At 37.7% G+C, this 22,298-nt stretch overlaps 1 protein-coding gene across 5 annotated transcripts in view; it reads left to right on the forward strand.

Moving 5' to 3' along the window:
* The first annotated feature begins 2,124 nt into the window (after window positions 1–2,124).
* The window catches only part of slmb (beta-transducin repeat containing E3 ubiquitin protein ligase slmb), a 43,681-nt gene continuing 23,507 nt past the window's right edge, over window positions 2,125–22,298 (forward strand). Inside the window, exons 1-6 of one of the 5 annotated variants that reach the window (XM_045737480.2) lie at window positions 2,125–2,259; window positions 5,086–5,446; window positions 11,818–12,004; window positions 12,862–12,946; window positions 17,073–17,183; window positions 18,750–18,827. In XM_045737480.2, coding sequence (XP_045593436.1) covers window positions 2,194–2,259; window positions 5,086–5,446; window positions 11,818–12,004; window positions 12,862–12,946; window positions 17,073–17,183; window positions 18,750–18,827 — 888 coding nt within the window. In that variant the 5' untranslated portion in view covers window positions 2,125–2,193. Of the gene's footprint in view, window positions 2,489–5,085; window positions 5,447–11,817; window positions 12,005–12,861; window positions 12,947–17,072; window positions 17,184–18,749; window positions 18,828–22,298 lie in introns of all 5 variants that reach the window. The other 4 variants (XM_045737482.2, XM_069332811.1, XM_045737485.2 and 1 more) reach the window with 4 other exon arrangements.

Raw genomic sequence — 22,298 nt, forward strand, 5'->3', positions numbered from 1 at the left:
ATTTCTTGGGCATCCTAAGATAATTCTCATTGCTTCATTTTGTACCTTCTCCAACTTGCCCATCCTACCTTTACCAAAACAAGAAATGACAGGTGCAGCATAATCAATAAGAGATCTTACAGTACTCAAGTATAACATTCGTAGCACAGGGACTCCCACTCCCTTTCCACAGCATGCCAAAGCCTTCAGAGGTTGTAATCTCTTCCGACATTGACCCAACAGTCTGTTCATCTCAGCTTCCAAACTCTCATGGGTATATCCAACATATAAGCCTAAATATTTATATATATTAACTCTCTCTATATTTTTATCGTTTATTTTCAAAACAATGGGGCTCCGACTTCTACATTCAAACTTAGTTTTGTTTTCATTAACCACCAATCCCATATGGTGACACAGGTTTCCGAAATTGTCCAACACTGTTTGAACCTTTGCCCTGAAACAAAATATCATTGGCATATATGATCGGAGTTACCCCATTTGAGTATCTCTCAGATGCTATCTTATTCATTAGTACATTAAACAGGGTGGGACTCAACACTCCTCCCTGAGGTGTGCCGAGTTCAAAAGACCTCACACCTGACATACAACCTTGATACCACACCTGAGCCTTCCTTTCGTAAAGATAATCCCCTATCCAGCGCAATAATTTCCCTTTAACACCAAGACTAGCTAATTCATATAAAATAACCTCACCGAGGAGATGACTTTTCACCCACAGGGTTATAAACAAATGGAATCGCCCACCTGTTGAAGACGTAAATGTCAAAACTCTGTTGAATTTTTAAATTTAACTTGAAAAAAATCCTCAGGACAAATGGTAGGGGGAATTTGATAAACCGCCGGCTTCTAGTCCTAGTTGTTAGTGTCCCTCAGATAACCCAAGGTAAATTTTTCCCGGAAAAAATGATCTACTTGTAGGTAAATAGACTTTTAGTCATATATTCCTTTTTAAATTCCTTTAATCCCGCATTTGAAAACGGATTCTATAAATTTACTGGGATTGCCTTATTCATTATATTATTTCATTCATACTTATAGCTTCTCTGAAATGTTCACACTTTACACTTTTATTTTCTTCATATAATTAAATTGCGAAGGAAATATGTTGTGATATACTTTCCTGAATGCTAAGAATTAAAATATTATTTATAGGGCTAATATGTAGCAGTTTATATTGAAATGTAACAATATGCATCTGTTAATTCTTCTCTCGTCAAAAGTTGTATGTTTAAATTTATGGGTTATAGACATGGATATAAAATGTTGGGCGCGTTTCCTATCACCTCACGGGGGAGACATCTCCCGTTACGCAGGGTGCAGTCACACCTCCACAGATCTCCAGTATCAGCTCTTGATACTGGTAATGGCTCAAAAGGGCCACCACTTACGGGCTATTCATGCCCGTGCCACCTTTTGGTTGGCTTAATCTTCATCAATCAATCAATCAATCCTATCACCTACATCTAGCAGTAAATAGGTACCAGACAGTCAGCTTGTTGTGGGATTAAGGGCCAGTAGTTAGACATTTGAGAGAGGGGGGACCTCTTATCCACTGGCTGCCTGTCCCCCGACACAATGAATTGTTATTTAACTGCCCGAAACGCTATGCGTGTTAGTGGCTTTGCAAGAATGTAAAATCACCTATGTTTTGTACTCTCACAAACCCAATGTACCTTCTTGTATACATAATACATAATAATCAAATAAATTATTATTATATTGCTACTGCAACAAGGTAAATTATATACGATTAATATAAGTTCCCTCACTTGTTGTTTACAATAGATAGGAAATTAATATGGTGTTGATTTAGGTCGGCAATCAAACTCAAGCCACTCCACCTGGTCATAGGTTGCATATTGTATTTATCTCTTCATTGCCTCCAAGCAATCGATACTTTTTCCGGTCGCCAGCTCGATATGTTTCTGGGGCGTGGATGACCTTTTCCCCCCTCTTCACTGAGCAACTATACAAGATAAAATCTAGTAAAAATAGGGTTAATGTTTCAAAAGTACCGCTGGATTCGCGCGCCACCAAACACATATCATTTTATGCCTGACGTCACACTCATGGGTCTCTTCCTGGGTTCTGGCTACAAGTTATTGAATGACTAATATAAATTAGGATCAGAGGCCATAAGGGCGGAGAAGGTGGCGAGGAAGGTGTCGGGTAAGCGGAGAGCGGCGTCTGATGGCCCTCCTTCCCCGCCGATCCTCCATTGTTTTACCAACTCTTCTCCAGTTTCCGCCATCTATCGTAAGCGAATGGAAGAGGTTTTCTCAGAGTCCTGTCAGCGGAGATGGAAACTGAACATCTTTTGGACGATAGTCTAGATTCAGTTGAGGTAGGAGGTGTTGGCAGCGTTGGCTGGAAGTGTGCCGGTATTTTAGGTACCCTGCGAGGCGTATTTAGCGCTGGTGTGGTTGACGGTGCAGGGTCAATTCAAGGCCTCCTGGCATGTCAGACTCGTCTCAGATGAGTGAAGGTCAATATTTTACTTTCCTTACCATAAACTTGCTAAGTATTTGGGCTATTTTTCTTAAGAATATTCGACTGCGTGAAGTGTGGAATAGTTTCCAGGAAATTTTCCCCCCCAAAGGCTCACGAGTACGAAAATAAAAGTGATTTCGTGAGTTTGTTTTGAAGCTCAAGGTTTCACGTTGTTGTGAAGACCTCGGGTGGGGAAGTGAGTTCCTCTATTTATATTCCCGACAGAAGGGGATATTAACTGGGCCTCTCTCTGTACGACGAAGCTTAACAGACTGAAAAGCTTGCAATAGTGGAATTGTATCTGGCTAGCCACAGTCGTGAAATGATTCTCGTCTCCAAGCTGTCAAATGTCAAAAATATTTTACTGTTCTTGGTTCAGTCTTTTGCTGCTGTGTGAAGTATCAAAGTATTTATATCCTTAGGGTACTCTAGTGTGGGGGTTATTGGCCTCAGGTTGATGGAGGAATTTATCAGGTTTTAAATAAATATACATGGGAATAGATGGATTTCCAAACTATTTACTGCTATTAGCAAAAATGCTTTCTCTAAACGAAAACTCATTAACTGCAATAAGTGAGCTATGCCAGAGGCACTGAAAGTTGATTTTGTTGCAGACGATGAGTCGCAATAACGTGGCTGAGTATATGAAGACTAGATCGTACACCAGAAGATGAGGAGACGACTCCTCATCTTCTGGTGTGTGATCTAGTCTTCACTTTGATTTTGTTCAAATATTATACACCCCATGCATAGTAACATTAAAGCAAAAGGTTTTGTGTAATTTTCCAGACGTTTGGTTTTTAGAACCAAAGGTTGAACCAAGGTTGAACTTGGTAGCTGCAGGTGTCTGGTGACAATGGAAGAAAACATAACCAAGTGTAGTAGATATAAATCATTCATAAATAGATCCTGTTGTAGACTTACTGTATTGAGCAATATACTATAATAATTAATGGTAAAAATGAAGAGCATTAGTTTTTCTTATTAGAAATTTAAAGTAAATATGCTAACCTTTTTTTTTATGTGAAGAAAAATTACATTTACAGTAGTTAAATGTAATTACCACAAAGTAACTAGTAGTATATTGTTTGTGGAATATGAATTAAGTTGGGTGCAATAAAAAAATTATATTGAAGTTTTCCCCTTAAATATTTAGGGTAGTTTGGGTTGTGGTCTGACCACGGACAATCCAAATCAGCGAGTGATCTCTTTATGCAGCTTTATTTAAGAGCCTAGTTGGAGTGAACAGCAGCATGTTTGGCTGTGCATGAATTGTCTGAGTGAGATACTAAATTTGACGTTGCACAATTTTTCAAAATATTCTCAAGGTCTGGTTTGGCCAGACTTAATTGATTGTGGAAACCTGAGTGCTTTATTATAATGTGTGATGCATCTCACTGTTCAATATGTTTGCTCCATAAATTCCTCATCTCCTAACTGGTCTAACAGTGGTACCCAATAGTCTAATTCTGCATTTTTCTATTGATATTTGTGACAAGTATGTTGTGTTAGCTCAGTTTTAGCTATAGTCCTGTATTGTGCTTCTTCCAAAGTAATCAAAACTTATTATAAACAGGGTCTTGGTAGTATAGTTGGTTTGTTCTTGACTAGCAATCAAGAATTCCAGGATCGAATCCTGGGTGGGACAAAAATGGTTGGGTGCGTTTCCTATCATCACTGTTAACCTTGCAGTAAATAGGTACCCAGGAGTTAGTCGGTTTGTTGTGGGGTTGCATCCTGTGGGGGGTCAGTAATTCGACCCTGGTGGGGGGGGGGAGTGGAATCTCGATATAAGCCTAATATGTACTGTATGAATAAGCTGGCTGCTTGTCCAATGAATTATCATTATTTTAAAATATCTACAGTAAGTTAGTACACATAAAAAGGTGTTTTACTGAAAGATTGCTGTGGAAGTTTTCAGGTGTTTGGACCCTAATTATTTTTCTCTATTCTGTATAAAATTGTTTACTCTGCTTGTGGTTTTCTGTATAATGTAACTTTCAAACAGATCAGGGGACAATTGTAGGATGTGTGTAAATGTGTAATGTCATTTCTTAAAAAAAATAGCAAATTACAAAAATCAGGATTATTCATAAAATTTTATGAATTAGGAAGGACAGTGATAGGAATCCAGCAGATGGGTTACGTCAGACATTCATGGCATCACTCTGCTGTCTTCATAATTTAATGATTACGGGTGCTTTTTTTTATACCAGTTCCGAGGAAAAAAGCTAAGGTTTTTCAGTTTTATTTTCAAATATGGCAAATAATTGAGATCTCTAGTGTTCATTGGAATCCACATAGATATTTTAGGAATTTTGAATATTACTGGATACATTCTCCTCCACAGGCAATAGTTGCACTGGCTCCTATCACTTGAGGGCTATGGAGTAGTTAGTTAAATTGTGTACAAATTTATATTTAGTTCTTAATATTCTACTGTCACAAATTTCTATATATAATGTGTTAATTCATATTTGCACAATTGATTCAGTTAGTCTAGTAAAGTGCCGTTTCCACTTGTTAATATGTAATTTTGTGAATTTTCTAGTTGAAATTCAATACTGTATCATTACGTTTTTGCACTTTCAGGCACCCATGACGGTGATTTATGATAACAACACATCGCCCATGAGTGTCACAACAAGTGGTGGCATTCGAAGTGGTGATGGTGTGAGTGACAATGAAGATGCAGAACCCATGACCACAATACTCCTCTCTCACTCCTCTGGAGGGGTGGGAGGAGGAGGAGGGGGGCGACGGAAAAAAGAATCTACAGCTCGATACAACAATGAGCGGGAGATGTGCCTTCAGTATTTTGAAAAATGGAGTGAGCAAGATCAGTTAGAATTTATGGAGCATTTATTATCACGAATGTGCCACTATCAACACGGACACATTAATGCCTTTCTAAAACCAATGCTTCAAAGAGACTTTATTACTCTTCTTCCAAGTAAGTGCTAACATAATACAATATTGTATTAGTGATATTTGCTTTCAGTGTACCATTAAAGAGGCAGTATAGTGATGTGATGCTCATAATAATACATTTTTAAAACATTTTCACAAAAGTGAAAAGATTGTGTGTGCAGAAGATAAAGAATCCAGTACCAGAAAATTGACTCCAGTGCACACAATCATCGCTGAGCATAAAAATTGTCTAATGTTATGTGACTTGTTTAAGACCAGCAGTTTCTCTATAGTTGCAGAAACTAGTGATTGTTGGTATAATAAGTTATGTATACTACAAAGTGATTAAGTGAATATTGCATTAGGTAAATGGGTTTGTATGTTTGAACTTCATTCAGTAATTATTTAGTGTTTATATATTTCAGATGAATATTCTTTCTTCCTCTGTTACTTCTTTAATATAAATATTTTTGTTCTTAAATATTGTAAAATCTTTACTATAATGCGTATTGTATTTACAGTAGTTTGTGTATTTACAGTTGTTGCACTACAAACGGTATGACTTTACTTCAATACAGTGATTCATTTTGTACCTCTGTCATTACAGGGAAGATCAGTGCTTTGGCATTTACGTTGTTTACTGTTTTATTTCTGGCAATTTTGTGCTTATTAGAGCAAATGACTGAATGGATTTGCAACTACATATTTTAATTGATCCATCTGTATTCCAAGGGTGGTGGTCATTTTCTATTTAATATATGTACAGCATGAATATAGGCACACAAGTTGTCTCTTTTGGGTTATGGATTGTGTTCTGCTCTCCAAGTCACTTAGCCTGACGTATTATTAGTAGTGTTCTTAGTAGGGGCCAGTGCCAAGGTTATGGGAAGCTACAGAAGTGCCACTCAGGAATAGACATTTCATCTCGCACGACATCTAATTCTGTATATACTGTACTGTGTATAAATGTGTGGAAATGACTGATTTGTATAATACAAATATTTTACTGTATAAATAAAATTACAAAATAAATTTTTTAGTAGGTACAGTATAGTACAGTATTTGTATATATTGTAAAGACATTAAATTCTGCACACAATTGTAGATGAAAAGGAAACAAGTGCTTGAATGATCTTTATTTGATAAATATTGAAAGAAGTATAATATGTGCATGGAACTACTGAATCAACTGTTTTTATATGGCCCTGAGCTTGGGTGTGGTAAGCAGAGGTGTTGTAAGGAAATTTGACTTGTAAGGTGCGATGTATGATCCATTCCGCATCAGTATGATGAGTAAATAATCCAGTCCCTCATTAAAACAAAGGGTCTTGAGGTTCACAACGTACAAGTCAAATACAGTACTGTACATACTGCAAACTATACTGAAGTCAGTATTTGGACTTGTATTCCACTTAGCTGTGTTCAAGGCTAAAACTTGAAATGTGCTTTTTTTTTTTTTCTTTCAGCCTATAGTGTAAACACTTTCTAAACCAATGTAACCAAAGCACCTAACCTAACCTAGACCTCAATGTACATAAACGACATTATAATATTAATTTACATTTCAGAAAAAAGTTTATTAAACTGTTACACTGTATAGTAGATTCATCCTGTCAGTTGTTTCTGCTGAAAAAATCAAAATTCCACTAATTTAGTAAAAACTAAGTACTGTATGCATTTGACTTATTGTTTGGGCTGGAGAATTGCTGGAATAATGGCTATAAAACAATTCGAGGATAAAATATTTTGGATTTGAAGACATACTGTATGTTTTCAGAACTCGAAACAAAATGTAGCAGATAATCCACTGGTACATCATAGTACAGTAATTCAAATGTCAGTTTATTAAACTTAGTTCTGAAACAGAAATGCAAAGCTATTGGGAGATAGGAGCTAGAGTGAAAAGACCCACAGAATACAGTACTGTACTACAGAGTGAAGGGGTGAAGCTTCCCACATCAGGAAAGGCAAAAGTTTAAAGAGTAGCCATTTAAATTTATGCCAAAGGGACACAGTAGGAGAGAAACATCAGGTGTGCATACCAAACGCTTATCAGAATCAGAAGTGGTTCAACGGAAACTTTGCATTATGCTTAACAGTAGTTTATTTACACTTAACCATTAATACAATGGGTGCTTGATTTACTTTAGATTGGCGTCAGCAAGGCTATTATTGCATTAGCGAGACTCTTGACATCTAACTAATCGATTCCGATCCACTCATGGATAAAACGTAACTTAACACTATTGGTAGCCAATCACTAACGCGGCAAACCTAACAGTGCTAATGTGCAAAGAGTCGCAGGAGTTCCAAACAGGATACTCTGGTAACAATCGTGTACAGTAAATCAACAAGGGCACTGTCAATGAGACAAGTTGTGCATGATTAGTACTTAGATCACACAATAACTAAATGTGTGGTGTATGTGAAGCTCACATTCACAGACAAGTGCAATGTTGTGATACCACACAGATAAACATGTATACACTGTCGGGTGTCTTGGTTTCCACCTCTAGCTGTGTCAGGTATTGAGAAGGTGAGAACTGTGGTTAACCACTCACATCAACACACACAGAAAGACATTTAATAAAAAAAAACAAGATCTTGTACTTACAAATTGGCTAGCCCTCACCATTTACTTACGCTCATTTATGCAAGACCTCTTAGGTGGCCTGACAACTGGTCTACAGCACTGGATGACAGGCTTTCCCAATACAACTGTAATGAAACAGAGGGGTACTCACAAGAAGCATGCTGTGTTTCTACACTTACCGCAGGTGTTATCTTATGTAGATGCACTTGTGGGTAAAAGACACGGGCGCGGGAGGTAAGGTTTTGGCAGGAGGGTGTCGTCACGTAGTATAGTGAGGCAGAGCAAGTGGTGGCTGGCGGCTACGCATTGGATTGAGTGGCGGCGGTGTTGGCGGCTAAGTTATTACACCAAGCAGGTCCACTGTGGTAAAATCACACAGATTACTTTGTTGGCAGCACTTTCCTTAGTTCACTCTAGACCACTGAGTCACTCACAGGGAATCTCGATCTCACTTTGTCACCTGGTGTTACCCGATACCAGTCTGTTTCGTTCTGGTGATTTCAAGGACCTTTTGTCACTCGAAGGCTTCTAAACAATATACAGGTAGTCAGTCACAATTCTGGGCGAGCACTGGTATATTGGTTAAGTGCAGATTTTAACTTGACAGGTGGGGGATTCTGATATATTGGCCGATAGATTAGAATCACATGTCTATCACGTACAACGTCCCTCACGAGACTAAGAGTGCAAGGACTTGCGGGTTTCCTCAAGGCACAACTACCAGGTCTACAAACTAACCAATGGCGTTGCAACACAGGTGCCAAAACCAATGATATTGATCCTCACGTGATGGGTAGAAGTGTGATGTCATGACCACGTCACTGTTTTTCATTGCGAGTGTTGAGGCTGACCCCAGAGGTCATGCATATCTCTCATGTCTTGCTGGTGTCCCCTCTCTTCCCACGCCTGCACTTTACAACTGTGTACTCCCTGACACTGGCAAACTGCTTTATTCCTCTTTATCTAATTTTCCCCTAGACATACGGCAGCCTCTGTATGATACAAGTATTCCTGTTTATGTGGGCATTTTGGGGACACCTGACATGACAGTTTTCCATCCAGGGGTAAAAGAGATGGAGCTTTGTGCACAGTGCACAGGAATGGCAATGAGCTATTTAAGTCAGCTGTGGGAGAATCTTGAGAGACCATATTCTCACACCTTGGTTAGGTTTGATAATTTAGTACACAAGTTTAGTGACATTGTGACCACTCGAAGACGGCTGATGAGACAATGTGCAGTATGTGATAACTCCTTGAGTATTCTTCCTCTGCGTGGAAACCCCACTCTAAAACACACAACAAAACTAGCAAAAATGTACAGAGGTATGCAACAAGGCTTGTTCCTCTACTAAGGCTAATGATCTGCACAGAAAAACTGTGGGAACTGGACCTCGTAACAGAAGGGAAATAGAATAGAGGTGTGGTGTTAGGGGTGGTTTCATTGTTGTGTGTTCAAAATTTTATTAGGCATTGATAAAGTAGATAAAGAAACAAGTTAAAAGGAGGAATGACAGAATAAGCGAACATAGATGAAGGCTAGGCACCCAAGTGAGACATTTACTTACCATTTGACATAGGAGACCACACATACACTGTACCATAGTCTTGTCTGCCTACTTTCCATCCTTGTCACTGTATTCTACTATTCCTTGTATCGTTATATTCGCCTACTATTTAATCCGGTATGTTGGAGTCATGACACCCCCACATATTCCTTAGCTATATGGCTGTTTAATGTTGTTCAATTTGACAGTAATAGAGGAGAATGCAAATGGCATATTGGCTTGTGCAAAATCAGCTCCTCTATCCAAATACTGTATACCCAGTCATATAGTGTACTTGCACAAATATATGCCGCCCTCAACTGCAATCTGCTAAGTAAGATTCAAACTAATTTCTTAAAAAAAACCTTGGATGTCTATGTGCTGAAGATGTCTTATACTGAACAGTATGTGTGTTTCTTCAGTCATGGTACAGTATAGGGCTAAGTTTATATTTTACATAGGTATCCAGGGCTTGCTTGGGGAAGTTAAGTAATAATATTTGTTGTGTCTTGGACTTGAAGATGACTGGAGAACATGATTTAACATACTTTTCTGTATAGTAGGCATCCATTAGTCATAGGAAACTGGAGTTGCGCTCTGGTTATCGGTCTGGAGTGGCCTCTCTAGGGCGCAAAGCCAGGGTAGGTTGATATGGAGGAGATGCTGTCACCCATGCAACAGGTCCCCCCCCCCCCCCCCTCCTCCTCCTCTCCACGTTGCCGAAGGTCTCCAATGGAAAGGCAAACGCTAATATAGTAGTTCCAGCGCCGTCGCGAAAACTGTCGGAACGAGGTTGAAGTACATTACAAACAATTGCTGTACATTATTGGTATTCTGTTCAGGATCAAATAATACAGTTGATCCTGTCCAGTGCCAGGGTCATAGGACAAGATTGATTCATGTCCATATAGGCAGCCAATGCTGTTACAGTATTTAACAAGGCAAATATTGTAATGCATTTCAAAATACATTATATTTAGTTGTATCATTCTATAATACGACTTGACCTTTAAACTTCTTCAGTCTCTATTTACAATTACCCCCTATGTTTGAATCTGCAAATAGGATTTTTTTAATTGGATTGTGAACTATTTTATCATGTGCATTACAATATAGAACTTTTAATTAGCTGAGCTGTTTAAGTGTTAAGAAATACTGGAGAGGGGCTATTTTGAGGGTATGTTGATTTCGGGGCTCAGCGTCTATGTGCCCAGTCCTCGACCAGGCCTCCTTTTTGTTGCACACCTCCAGGAAGCAACCCATAGCAGCTGTCTAACTGCTAGGTAAGAGGGGCATCAGGGTGGAAAAAACTGCCTGTTTTGTTTCCGCCTCCACCTGGGATACGACTCTGAAGCGTTGTTCACTCAGCTGTCAGGCCCCTAACCTAGTGGGGCCTGACTCTGCTATAACTCTGCATGAATGTTTCCACTAAAATTATACAAAAAATGTTTGTTCTTAAAAATTTACAAATACATTTGGGCCGTAACATAAAGGTCCCTGGTTCGATTCCCATAGTGGTACAGAAGCTCTTGATTATTTTGCTGTCACTGGATGCCTCTTCACATAACAGTAAAGAGTACCTAGGTGTTTTGCACTGTTGTGGGTTACATCCTGGGGAAAGTCAGTACTAAAGGGACTTTGATAACCCTAAAAAACTTCCTGTCCCCGACATTGGAAAACTGTGTATCGAGATGCCAGCAAAAGATTTCCCAATTTTTCTCGGAATACTTCTATTTAACTTGTGCATTTATTTTATTAAAAATAAATGCTAATTAAAATATTAATTCATGTAAAAATTAGAAACACCTTTCACAATCTTTATGGTCTTTGTGGGAATAGTTTACAGTTAAGTGGTAATATGGGGGTGAAGGGTGAATATTTTGATGAAGTTGACTAGTGAGTGATGGTGAGTGGCTGGCTATCTGGCTGGCTGACTAGTTATGACTAGATGGCTGGCTATCTTGCTACCTGAAAATCTGACTGGATAGCTGGCTATCTGGTTGGCAAGCTGGCTGGCTATATGGCTAACTGGCTGGCTAGTTGGTTATATGGCTAGTTGGCTAGCTATATGATTAGCTGGCTGTCTAGTTGATTAGCTGGCTGACTATATGACTGGCTGGCTGGCTATATGGGTGGTTGGCTATATGGCTAGTTGGCTGGCTAGTTTAGCTATGTGGCTGGCTGGTTCGTTATCTACCTATTTATCAGGCTGGCTATATCCCAAATTTGTAACAAATATACAGTATTTTTATTAATGACCATCATTTTTCTTTACAGAAAAAGGTCTAGATCATGTAGCAGAAAAAATATTAGGTTATTTAGATGCTAAATCACTACGAGAAGCAGAGTTAGTTTGTAAAGAATGGCATCGTGTTATTGCTGATGGTCTCCTATGGAAGAAACTAATAGAAAGAAAAGTACGCACAGATCCTCTTTGGAGAGGGCTTTCAGAAAGAAAGGGATGGTATGTATTATGCAGTAACCACATTTATTTCTTAGTGCTATCATATTTTTCTCATCTTTTCTTTAAGGGTTAAGTTGCAGGAAGTCCTAATCAAAACTTTAATATTTTATACTGAATAATTTTTAAAATGCTGGCAGATTTAACTAATATAAATAATGGTATGGAACTCGTGATGTAGCTTCAGTACAAACAAGGAACAAAGTTTCTTTGCCAACAGAGTTGTAGAGCATTGGAAGAAATTACCAGCCGATGCTGTAAGTGCAAATTCAATGCCTTTAAGAAATGGCTAGACAAGTATTTTGAAACTAATAATTTATATTCAACCCATATTTTAATTTATGGTGGAATTAATAGTAGTGGTATAGATTGTCCATGCTCTTAGTAGCAGCAGCAGCAGTAACTGTAGTCAAAGCTCTCTTATTATTAGGTGGAAGACAAGCTTGTTATTCTACCTTTGTCATCATATTTCCATGTGCTCATTACAACTTAATGCTGCTACCACTTAGTTAAGATACTTTTAGCTGCCAATATAAGCCAGAGGGAGTAGAGGATAGGGAGAGAGCTGTCACTTTCAGTATCCTCATATCTATTCACACACAGTGCTGTTGGTAGTAGTTAGCGTAGACAGTGTATCAGCAGATAACAAAGTCCATGTACCCATAGGTACATGGACTGTTCTGTTATTCTTCCCTATGTACTCTCTCCCTCTCTACTTCTTCCTGCCTATGAATATTTGAAGAGTTGATACATTGGATTTAAACCTTATAGCATGTCTATTAGAGCTTTTGGAACAAATTCTTCTACACGTTTTTTTTTTTTTGTGTTTAGATATTTTTGTAATTTTTGTATTTTAACAGGGGTATGTATCTGTTCAAACCAAGGCCGGGTGAGCAGCATCCAGGGCACTCTTACTATCGTAAGCTTTACCCTAAGATAATTCAGGTGAGTTTAGATTACACTCATTTTATGCTACTTACCTTATTTATGTGGTCTATTCAGATATTCAAGATTTTGCTTTGGCTATTGGTCAAATTTCAATCAAGTTGTGAAATAAGACAATTTTCCAAGCACATGTGTTACTGATCATTGGTAACATGGTATCTGATCATTGATTTTAATTTACAATGCAAGAAAACATTATGTAAATTAATATTTACAGCTATCACTACTGTAGGGGAAGTTAAGGTTTAGTTTTGAGGCAGGAGACACTAGGTTTTTTTCTATCCAGCCCAAAATAACATTCTGTACTACTACTACTACTGTAGATCTTTGGTCTGCTAGTTCAACTCTTCAGAATTTTTTGGTCCAGGATCTTTTCTTTAACCACTGTGCTGCGCCAACCAAGAAAACGTGGTCGGTGGGAAACTACACCAACCGAGAAAACACCTTTTGAATATTTCGTACCCATTCAAAACGCATGCACAGTAGGTTGTGTAGGAAATGAACTCTTGGGACCTCCAGTGAGAGGCAGCCATCTTGGAAAAAATTCCCAGAATGTCCTAGGGCTGCTGGCCGGTTTAGTATTGAGTGAGCAACCGTGGATGGCGCACGCGCCTCTGGCTCCCAAACTCCTGTCTGACACGGTGTTGAAAGATCGCTCTCTGTCGGTGAAATTCAGACCTTATTGTTTGAAGAACATAAGGGTTATGATATTGATGAAGCTAGGCACAATAAGGACCTAACATAAAGGTCTGATGTAAGTGATACAGCTAAAATGAGGGCGATACAGCGAGCATATCCAGTTGTAATTCTGAGCGCCACTCTTGCCCACCCATGCTATCTCCAATTTTTATAGATAATACATAGATAAATTTTTATCTGGGTTCAGTGATGATACATCTGATACAAGTTGCAGAGATAAACAATGTTAGCGGCTTCCATGGTGGTGTTTTCCATAGATATTTTCAAAAATGGCTGAAACAATTCCAGAATGGCCGAATCTCTTCCTGATTGACTGAATCTCTTCCAGATTCAGTGAGTGACTTCCAGGCTCGGGGTTTTTGGTGCACTTACTGGGTGCTTTCAGCATGGCACTTGGTTTGTGTTCTGTGGCTGCACTGGGCTTCGGACATGCATGTCTGTGCAAGTTGGGAGCAGTCTGCTGTTTTTCCTAGTGTGAGGTTGGGTTCTTGCGTTGCGTTTTGTTCAGACCTCATTCTTTTCTTTCTGTCTTCATGTTTGCTGTTCAAGGTACTTGCTTTTTCTTATCTCAGGTTTGCCACATTTTGATACTCATGGCTCATTTTCCTGATTTGTAGTTTATCCCTTGGTTTGTTATGATCCAATCTGTCTCAGGCTTGACTAGGACTTTGGGTAGGTCATCTTAATATCTCCATCTGGGTCTTGCTGTTCAGCTTCAGTTTTGCTTTGTCTTCTACTGAGTTGCCTTGGTGGGTTTGCCATGAACTGAAAAAAAATATTTTGCAGGTCTTGATTGATTGTTCCTGCCGGAGGTGGCTAGGTTATTGTGCACCCCCATACTCATCCTGTGAGCATTAGTGCAAAAAAGGATTACAGAGGGCACAAAAGGTCTTTATCAGACCTTAGTGGAGATTATTACATTAACAGTTACATCTATCCTTCACATCTTATAATTATGTCGTTAGTTACAGAAAAGGTTCCATTTCAATATCTATGTATTTACAGGTAATCATTATACATCAATGGTAGGTCTTTTACTGGCTGGCCAGTTGACTAGCTGGCTATATGGCTGGTTGGCTATATATCGCTGGGTTGGCTGGATAGTTTGGCTATATATCACTGGGTTGGCTGGATAGTTTGGTTATATAGCTAGCTGGAGGGCTAGTTGGCTGGCTAGCTATGGAAATTTTACAGGGGTCAAAGGTGAGCTGCTGTTTGTTATTATTAGTCTTCACAATACACTACTTGCTTCTTAGTTTCATATGTTGTTAATCTACTAGAAGCAAAATATGGATGTCTGAGCAGTCATCCTGGAATGATTTTTATTTCTTCTGACATTGCTTGTTCAACTCCACACAGCATCAACAATAATCTAATCTTAAGCTTAAGTGCTTATTACTTTGAGCACATTAGGCAGGCAACAATCTAAGGATTAGCTTTAAAATTATAAAAATAGTTTCCTTGAAAATAGAAAACTTTGAATGAAAATCAAAGCACACATTCTTGGTGCTTTGAATGAAAATACTTTTCATTCAAAGCACACAAGAATTTTAGAAACAACAATCTCCAGTTTGTAAATTAAAATTTTTGCTCAAAATTTACCAAAGCTTCTTTTTGCACTAGCTGCTAGAAGAAACTGTCATGACACATTTTGTGTATTTTAAGTTGACATGGTTGCAGAATGTTTAGTGCTGTACCTTCAGCAACATATCAGTTAATGTAAGTAGGAAATTGTTATTTGTCTGTATTGATAGTGAAAACAAAGTCCAAATATAGTAGCTGGGGTATCCAAATAGAACAAATACAGACCGCTTGTATGCCCAAGTGTGTGTCTGCTTCAATCCTCGTATTATGGTGCCTTGTTCTAAGGCAAGGCTGTCTGGATTCAATGCTTTACAGAGTTGTGAAACTTAGCTGTAGGCTTGTATTAATGCCCATGATCTGCAGAAGTTTCCTGTCCTCAATGGGGTAGTCTCTTTGGTGTCTCATGCTTACACGTGGACCAAAGAATTTTGGAAGATGAATTGTGCATTTGCATCCTACTGTCAGTGTGTTACACTGGATTATATCCTCCTGTTCTTCACTTCAGGTGGAAATCTGTGAACCTGGATGTTTGTTTCTCTGGGGATACAGTTTTTGATTGTGTTCCAAGTTCGATTTTCATCTTTTCTTTTCTTTGGCTGCACATAACATGGTGATTCTCATCTAAGGAAGCAACCAAGTTGTTTAAGCTTAGGAAAAAACTTTTGAGTATGGATTACAAACTCTTTCAAGTCATACTCAGTTGTACCTATTGCCTCCTATTTGTTCTGACTTTGTCCATGGTTTCCGAGTTGACAATTTCTCTGCACTACTTATGCTAGTAGTGACTCATGGTGGCAGTAGTAATAGCAATTAGGGAGGCAGCTAGCAGAGTGACACTTGTCAGTCTTTGAGGTTAAGTATTGCTTTTAGGAAATTTTATGAATTCAGATAAAGGAACATTCTGGAGGTCATTCTAAGTTAAAGAAATCAATAGTGGCTCCCTTCTCCCATAATGGGTCAACAGGTAGTGATTTGAAAAAAAAACCCATTGGGGAAGGAAAGTTGATATATACAGTAATGCCATGTACCTTTGAGAGCAGCTTAAGGTAGCAGTCAAGTGGCTTATAAATGACCCTTTCATTTGTACTCAAAACTTTATTTGTGGTTTCCACTCTTTACAACACATCCTCCTGTTTAGATTGTAATTTTTGTAATTACTACATGTGGACCATCGTTCATATCATACATAGATGTAATGGACAATTAGATAGTAGAATTTGGTACTACTACTGTATTCACTTTAAGTTTCCACCAAAAATTATGCTTAAAACGAACCTTAAATATTCCTAGGCCTAGTATAGCACATGTACTGTATTAGGCCTCAGGCAGCATGTATTAGGCTGAGGGAGGTTAGGTTAGGTCAAATTTTCTTTGCAACATCAGTACAAAAACTTTTCCAGTTTGTCCAAATGCAATGAAACCAATTTCTACTTTCTAATTACCTTTTATGTCAATATATGACCAGTGGTCCTCATTGTTACTATTAATACTACCTAAACAGGAGGATGGACTGCTTTTGAACACATCATATCAAAAAAGTTTCATTGTCTTGAATGGTTGAGGGCAGAGATTGAAAATAATGTACCTTACTTTGAGCTTTAAAATATTACACTTTTATTAACTAAAATTTATTTGTAGCCAGTAATGGATGCTAATGGTATTGCTGGATATATAATGGTAGACTTAAAAATAATCTCCTGTCTTCAACTTGGGCAGCAGCAGCTTTCATACTGGTTCCAGGTACAGAATTTTGTGCATTAAAAGTTTCCATTTGTAATTTGTGGCAGATGTTAATATAATAATAAATTTTAGATGTGAGTTAAGATTGTTTTCTTTCTTCCAGGATATACAAACTATAGAAGCCAACTGGAGAATGGGTAGACATAATTTACAAAGGATAAACTGTCGTTCAGAAAATTCTAAAGGTGTCTACTGTTTACAGTATGATGATCAGGTAGTGTATTTATCATATGTTTTGTTTTTTTGGTGAGGGATTGATTGTGTTCTCAAGATTGAGAACAATGAAAAGTCCATTCAGTGCATTAGTGCAGCAGATTATTAAGACTTACACCATATATTTTTGATAAACTTATTAGTTTCACATTTTCAGTGAATTTTTTTTTTAAGTTTTCAGTGAAAAACCATTTTCAGAACTTTATCACTCAGTCAAAAGCCAAAATATTGACTAATTTGCTGGTTATATTATGGGGCTAAGAGTTAAGAGTTAAATCTTTCCTTTCCTTAACACTTGTCAGCACATTAATTTTATATACACATTTGCTGTCTCAAATATACTCGTCAGTGAATTAATTTCAAACATGTATTTATTGGTCATGGAATGGGTTACATCATGATGACAGTTTCGTTACGAACACTGTCGAGCCACTTATGGTGATGAGGTAAACTAGGTGAGAGAGCACGCATTGAACCCAATTGGAGGCAGTAACTTGGAATTTATTAATGTCTCACTCCTCGGATGTTTACTTTTTGTTTGTGCCTGCATCAGGCGGCCTAATTTCTTCATAAACGTAAAATCCCTCATATTCACTTTTAATGTTATAGTACAGTACTAAAAAACAAACCCACCTTCTTACTTCATGGACATTATAACATGGAAAGTAACATTGTATTTTTTCCATCTTTTTTTATTATTATGGGATTACTAGGATAGGTTTATTTGGTTAGATAAGGTAAAGTTATTTTTATGTAATAAAATGAGTGCAGGCTGCTGCCAAGACATTCTGGTAATGCAGTACAAGAATTTTTTTCTTTCTACCCAGATTGAATCAGAATTCATAATTCACAAGTTAAAGAGTAAGAGAGCAACTGAATAGTTGGTGACTTGATATGTAGGACTGCACCGTTTTACTTACTCTAAGTTCATTATCTATTATGCTTTTGAATTTTACTTGCCCCGTTGAAAATATATAGTTTCACTTCTACCCTTGTACCTGATTGCTCTTTGGATTTCAGTTTGACTGGTATGATTATAGACTGGCTTCATCATTTGTTGAAGTGTATCTCTGCTTGTGTTAGCTGAAATTTGCCATAGCTTCACTTTAATTAGGTTATTAGAATATTACTATTTTCCTTTATTATATTATCAAGCAATTTTTGTAATTATGTAATTGTAGTTACAAGATGAGAGCCAAGCTTGTGGCATCTCATCCTTGTTATACAGAGCTTTGACTTTTTCAATGGTTTTTGTATGCAATATTGTCATTCATTTTCCGTCTACCACGGTTTGCAAGTGTTATCTTGTAAACAACCATGTTTTACAACCTTGTTTAATTTGTAAATATGTTCTCTTGTTCTCGATGTTCCTGGTTTACAAAAATATTACTTGTATGTTTTGCAGGCTTCCATTATAATTTTGTACGTGTGTGAGAATGACCTGTGCCTCTTACACCTAAGCTCTCGTTTTCTTTCATTTAGATACTTTTTTAAATGAATGTAAATATATATATAATTTTTTATTAATAGGGGTTTTTAAAATTGTTAATTAAGCTATTTCTTTCAGAAAATTGTATCTGGTCTTCGGGACAACACAATCAAAATTTGGGATCGTACCTCGCTGCAGTGTTACAAGGTACGAGGGGTACGTCGGATCTTCTTCAGTATTTTTTTTAGCTGTAATTGTCATTAATCATTGGATGTCAAATTTAAGGTTGACAGTTAACTTTATTTATAAGACTATAAGCTTAATCTTCCTGTTAAAAGTTTTGAAATGAATGGAATGTTTAGTACCAGTACTTAAAATATTGCAAGTAAAATGCTGATATTATAAGAGTAAGCTTTTTATTTAATGTAGATATTAGTTTAAATTATTTATTATTGTTCTAAAACAAGTCAGCAGTTTAAAGTCGTGTTTGACTTTGCTTCACAGAACACAAGTTGATGGTAAATGCATATATTTTTGATACAAAGCCTGGGGGGCCATGTTTAGGTATGTGATACTGATCAATTTAAATTATATTCTCTTGTGTAGTTCTGAAGCAATCCAGCAATGAGATGATGTGTCACTTTCATTGACTGAAGATAAGTTGAGTAAATGTATTTGTATTAGTTTCTTTCAAGGCTTAGATCTTCAGTTTCACTACATTTGACAATGTGGATTATGGATAAGGCCGAAAGTGGTAGAGAAATAGGTACAAGTAGTTTTTATTTGAGAAGGAAACTTGTCTCAATGTTACATTTTCTTGACTTTTACAAAATGACTGATTTGGAGTGCTAAGTAAAGCGCTTGCATAAAATATCATTCATATCTGATGAAAATAGTTAAACGACTTTAAATATTCTGTTTCTTTCAGTTCATTAACAATAATATTTCATTCCTTTTAAATCCTAGCCATAGACATTTATATATTATCAGATAATTTTATTGGTGTGTACATTGTTCAGGGTTGGGTACATTCACAGTAGGTACAGTATAAAATTAGTCATCTGAAAATTATTGTCAAATAAAAGTTCTGGCCCATGGCAAAACTTTCAGATAATCATTTAACTGGATTTGATGCTCCTGGATTTTGCTTATAACCTCCATGATGGTGTCTTGGGTTCCAGCAAGAGTGCCATCATCCAGGAAACCAGGTGTCATGCTCGCTCACTTGACTATCAGTAACGTATGATAGCTCTGCAAAAAAAGATGGGGGGGGGGGGGACACATTCACACGAGTCTCTCTTATGTTCCCCAAAGAGAAAGTTAGTCACTACTGTAGTACAATTGGATAAATAGATATAGGGGGGGAGGGAAATGCCTACATATATCTCAGATGATGGCATGTCTTTTGACTTGATTGAAGGCATTTTTAAAGTCGAGCTTAACTAGGGCCTTCTGGTCTGAAAAATTGGCAATGTGCTTCATGCGCTGCAGCTTCACAGCCTAGGGGGATCCCAAACCCAAGCTGATCGAGTTTCAACATGGTGGCTGACCGACTGACCTCGCTATAGCCTTAGCTACCAGGTGTCAGAGGGTATTGCTAATGTCAATGGGTCCTATTCCCCCCATCCTTCTTCTTTAGAACACAGAGGGCTGCTCCAAAAAAAGAGAAGGGCCTGATGACCTCAGGGACACTACTAGCCATACACTTGTTCAAGAATTTAAAAATACTGTATGCATACTATGTAATTTATTCATTCACTTATGCCAAATACTGCTTTCGTCTTGGGCGTATACACTTAGAGGTGTAGTGCTTGCTCAAAAATCTGGATCTTATATAATGTATTCTCTAAACAATGGATTAAATCCACTTAATGTATTTCTCTTTAAATTAATTAATATGTATTTCTCGAGAAGAAAAGAAAATTGGCTTCCGAGGGAAACACGTTGAAATCTGAATCATCATCACAATATAATATTTATAAAATTATATTGTGTTTCTTATTTTTGCTAATCTTGCTTTATTATTTGTAAATACAGTATTAAATTACATAATGCATGTATGGTTCATAAATGTTTTACTAAGCTTGTACTTTACGATAAATTGTACAAAGGGGGGAGTGATATATTTTTCGTAGAATCCTGACTTACTCTGAGAGCCCCTGTACAGTTTTTTCTCGTGCGAGGGTTTGGTATGATCTCTCGATACCTATGCATTTTCACCGTCTTTTCTTCTTGTATATCATTATTTGCAAGCTGAAGCAGTCTTGAAGCAATAGTAGTATGAGTACATCAGCCAAAGGTAAGAAGAGCTTCCTTATCATGGATAAGATTGTGAATGGCCGATGACCATGATGGTACTAGTGCTGTTTTTAGCATAAAAAGTAAAGGAAGCAATTCATATAGTTTGTGAATTAAATGTCGAGCTGTGGTGAAAAAGACGTGACCAAAAATATTGAAAGCTTCCAAGCCTGAGGATTTGGATGATGCTGTTTACAAGTGATTTATGTAGCATTGTAGCCTGGTGCAGTCTGTTGGTGGTGCTCAGTTACAGTCTGGTGCCGAAAGAATGGCTTTAACCATGGGCATTGAGGACTTCAAGGACAGTTCAGGGTGACTACCGAAGTTTAATAAAAGGCATGACATTGCACTATAACTGCATTTTGTTATGTCTGGGTTATCAAGACCAACCTTTGCTACAAAAAGGTAAGTGAACATTATTTATTATTTTTTCATAATTATTATTTTTATGGACACAAAATCGCTATACTGTAGTGTGTATTGCATATCTGAATATGGTAAAATGTGTATTATATCATTATAAATATAATCCAGAAAATTTGGTCATAAGTAGCCAATAAAAGGCATTTTTTTGGAACCCTGGATTTCATACAACTTTGAGGGAGCACTGTGCTGTACTTATCAATGTTCAGTACATATCTGCATACTGTAAACAATTTATTTAAATATTTAATTGCTAGGGATTAAGGTATACTTTTAAAGGTTGTAGCATTGTTTCTTGTAGTTCCATCACTTATCTGGAGCCAGAAGCAGATTGACTCATTCTACAAGGTGAGGGGATACGGAATCGACCACAAAACTGAGAAATGTTTGCCAGAATGCATAGGTGCAACATGCTTGATAGAAATCAGGTGCCTCTAGATAACTGCAAATGATTATTGCTCGAGGTGGAACAAAGGTGAATGTCTACAAAAAACCTTTAGATAAGTTTCTGCAAGAAGTGCCAGACCAACAGGGTTGTGGTGAATATGTGGGCCTGAAGGTTGCTCCAAGAAACAGCCTGTTGGACCAAGTTATCACACGTTGAGCCTGGGTCCCCTTGCCAGGCTCAGGGTGTAGAAGAACTCCCAGATCCCCCTCTAGGTATGCTCCAGGAGACTGTTGGCTCATGTTAGAGCCATGCTGAGAGCTTTCCCATCCCATTGCTCATGGTAATCCTTACCAACTAGTTTCCCTGGAATATGACCTGCCAATCATTTAACCACCAGGTACGCAATCACTGCTGGGTGAACAGAGGCGTACAGTTAATGGTTTGCAATTAGTCAATCCTCCTCTGCTACAACTCCCTATAACAACCTAGACCAAAATGCTTGTGAAGCATGGGGTGAGTGTGTTACCACTGCTCCACTTTACTCTGCTACCAGAGCCAAGTGGTGTATGATCCATTTT

This window comes from Procambarus clarkii, chromosome 28 (assembly GCF_040958095.1).
Source record: "Procambarus clarkii isolate CNS0578487 chromosome 28, FALCON_Pclarkii_2.0, whole genome shotgun sequence".
Lineage (NCBI taxonomy): Eukaryota > Metazoa > Arthropoda > Malacostraca > Decapoda > Cambaridae > Procambarus > Procambarus clarkii.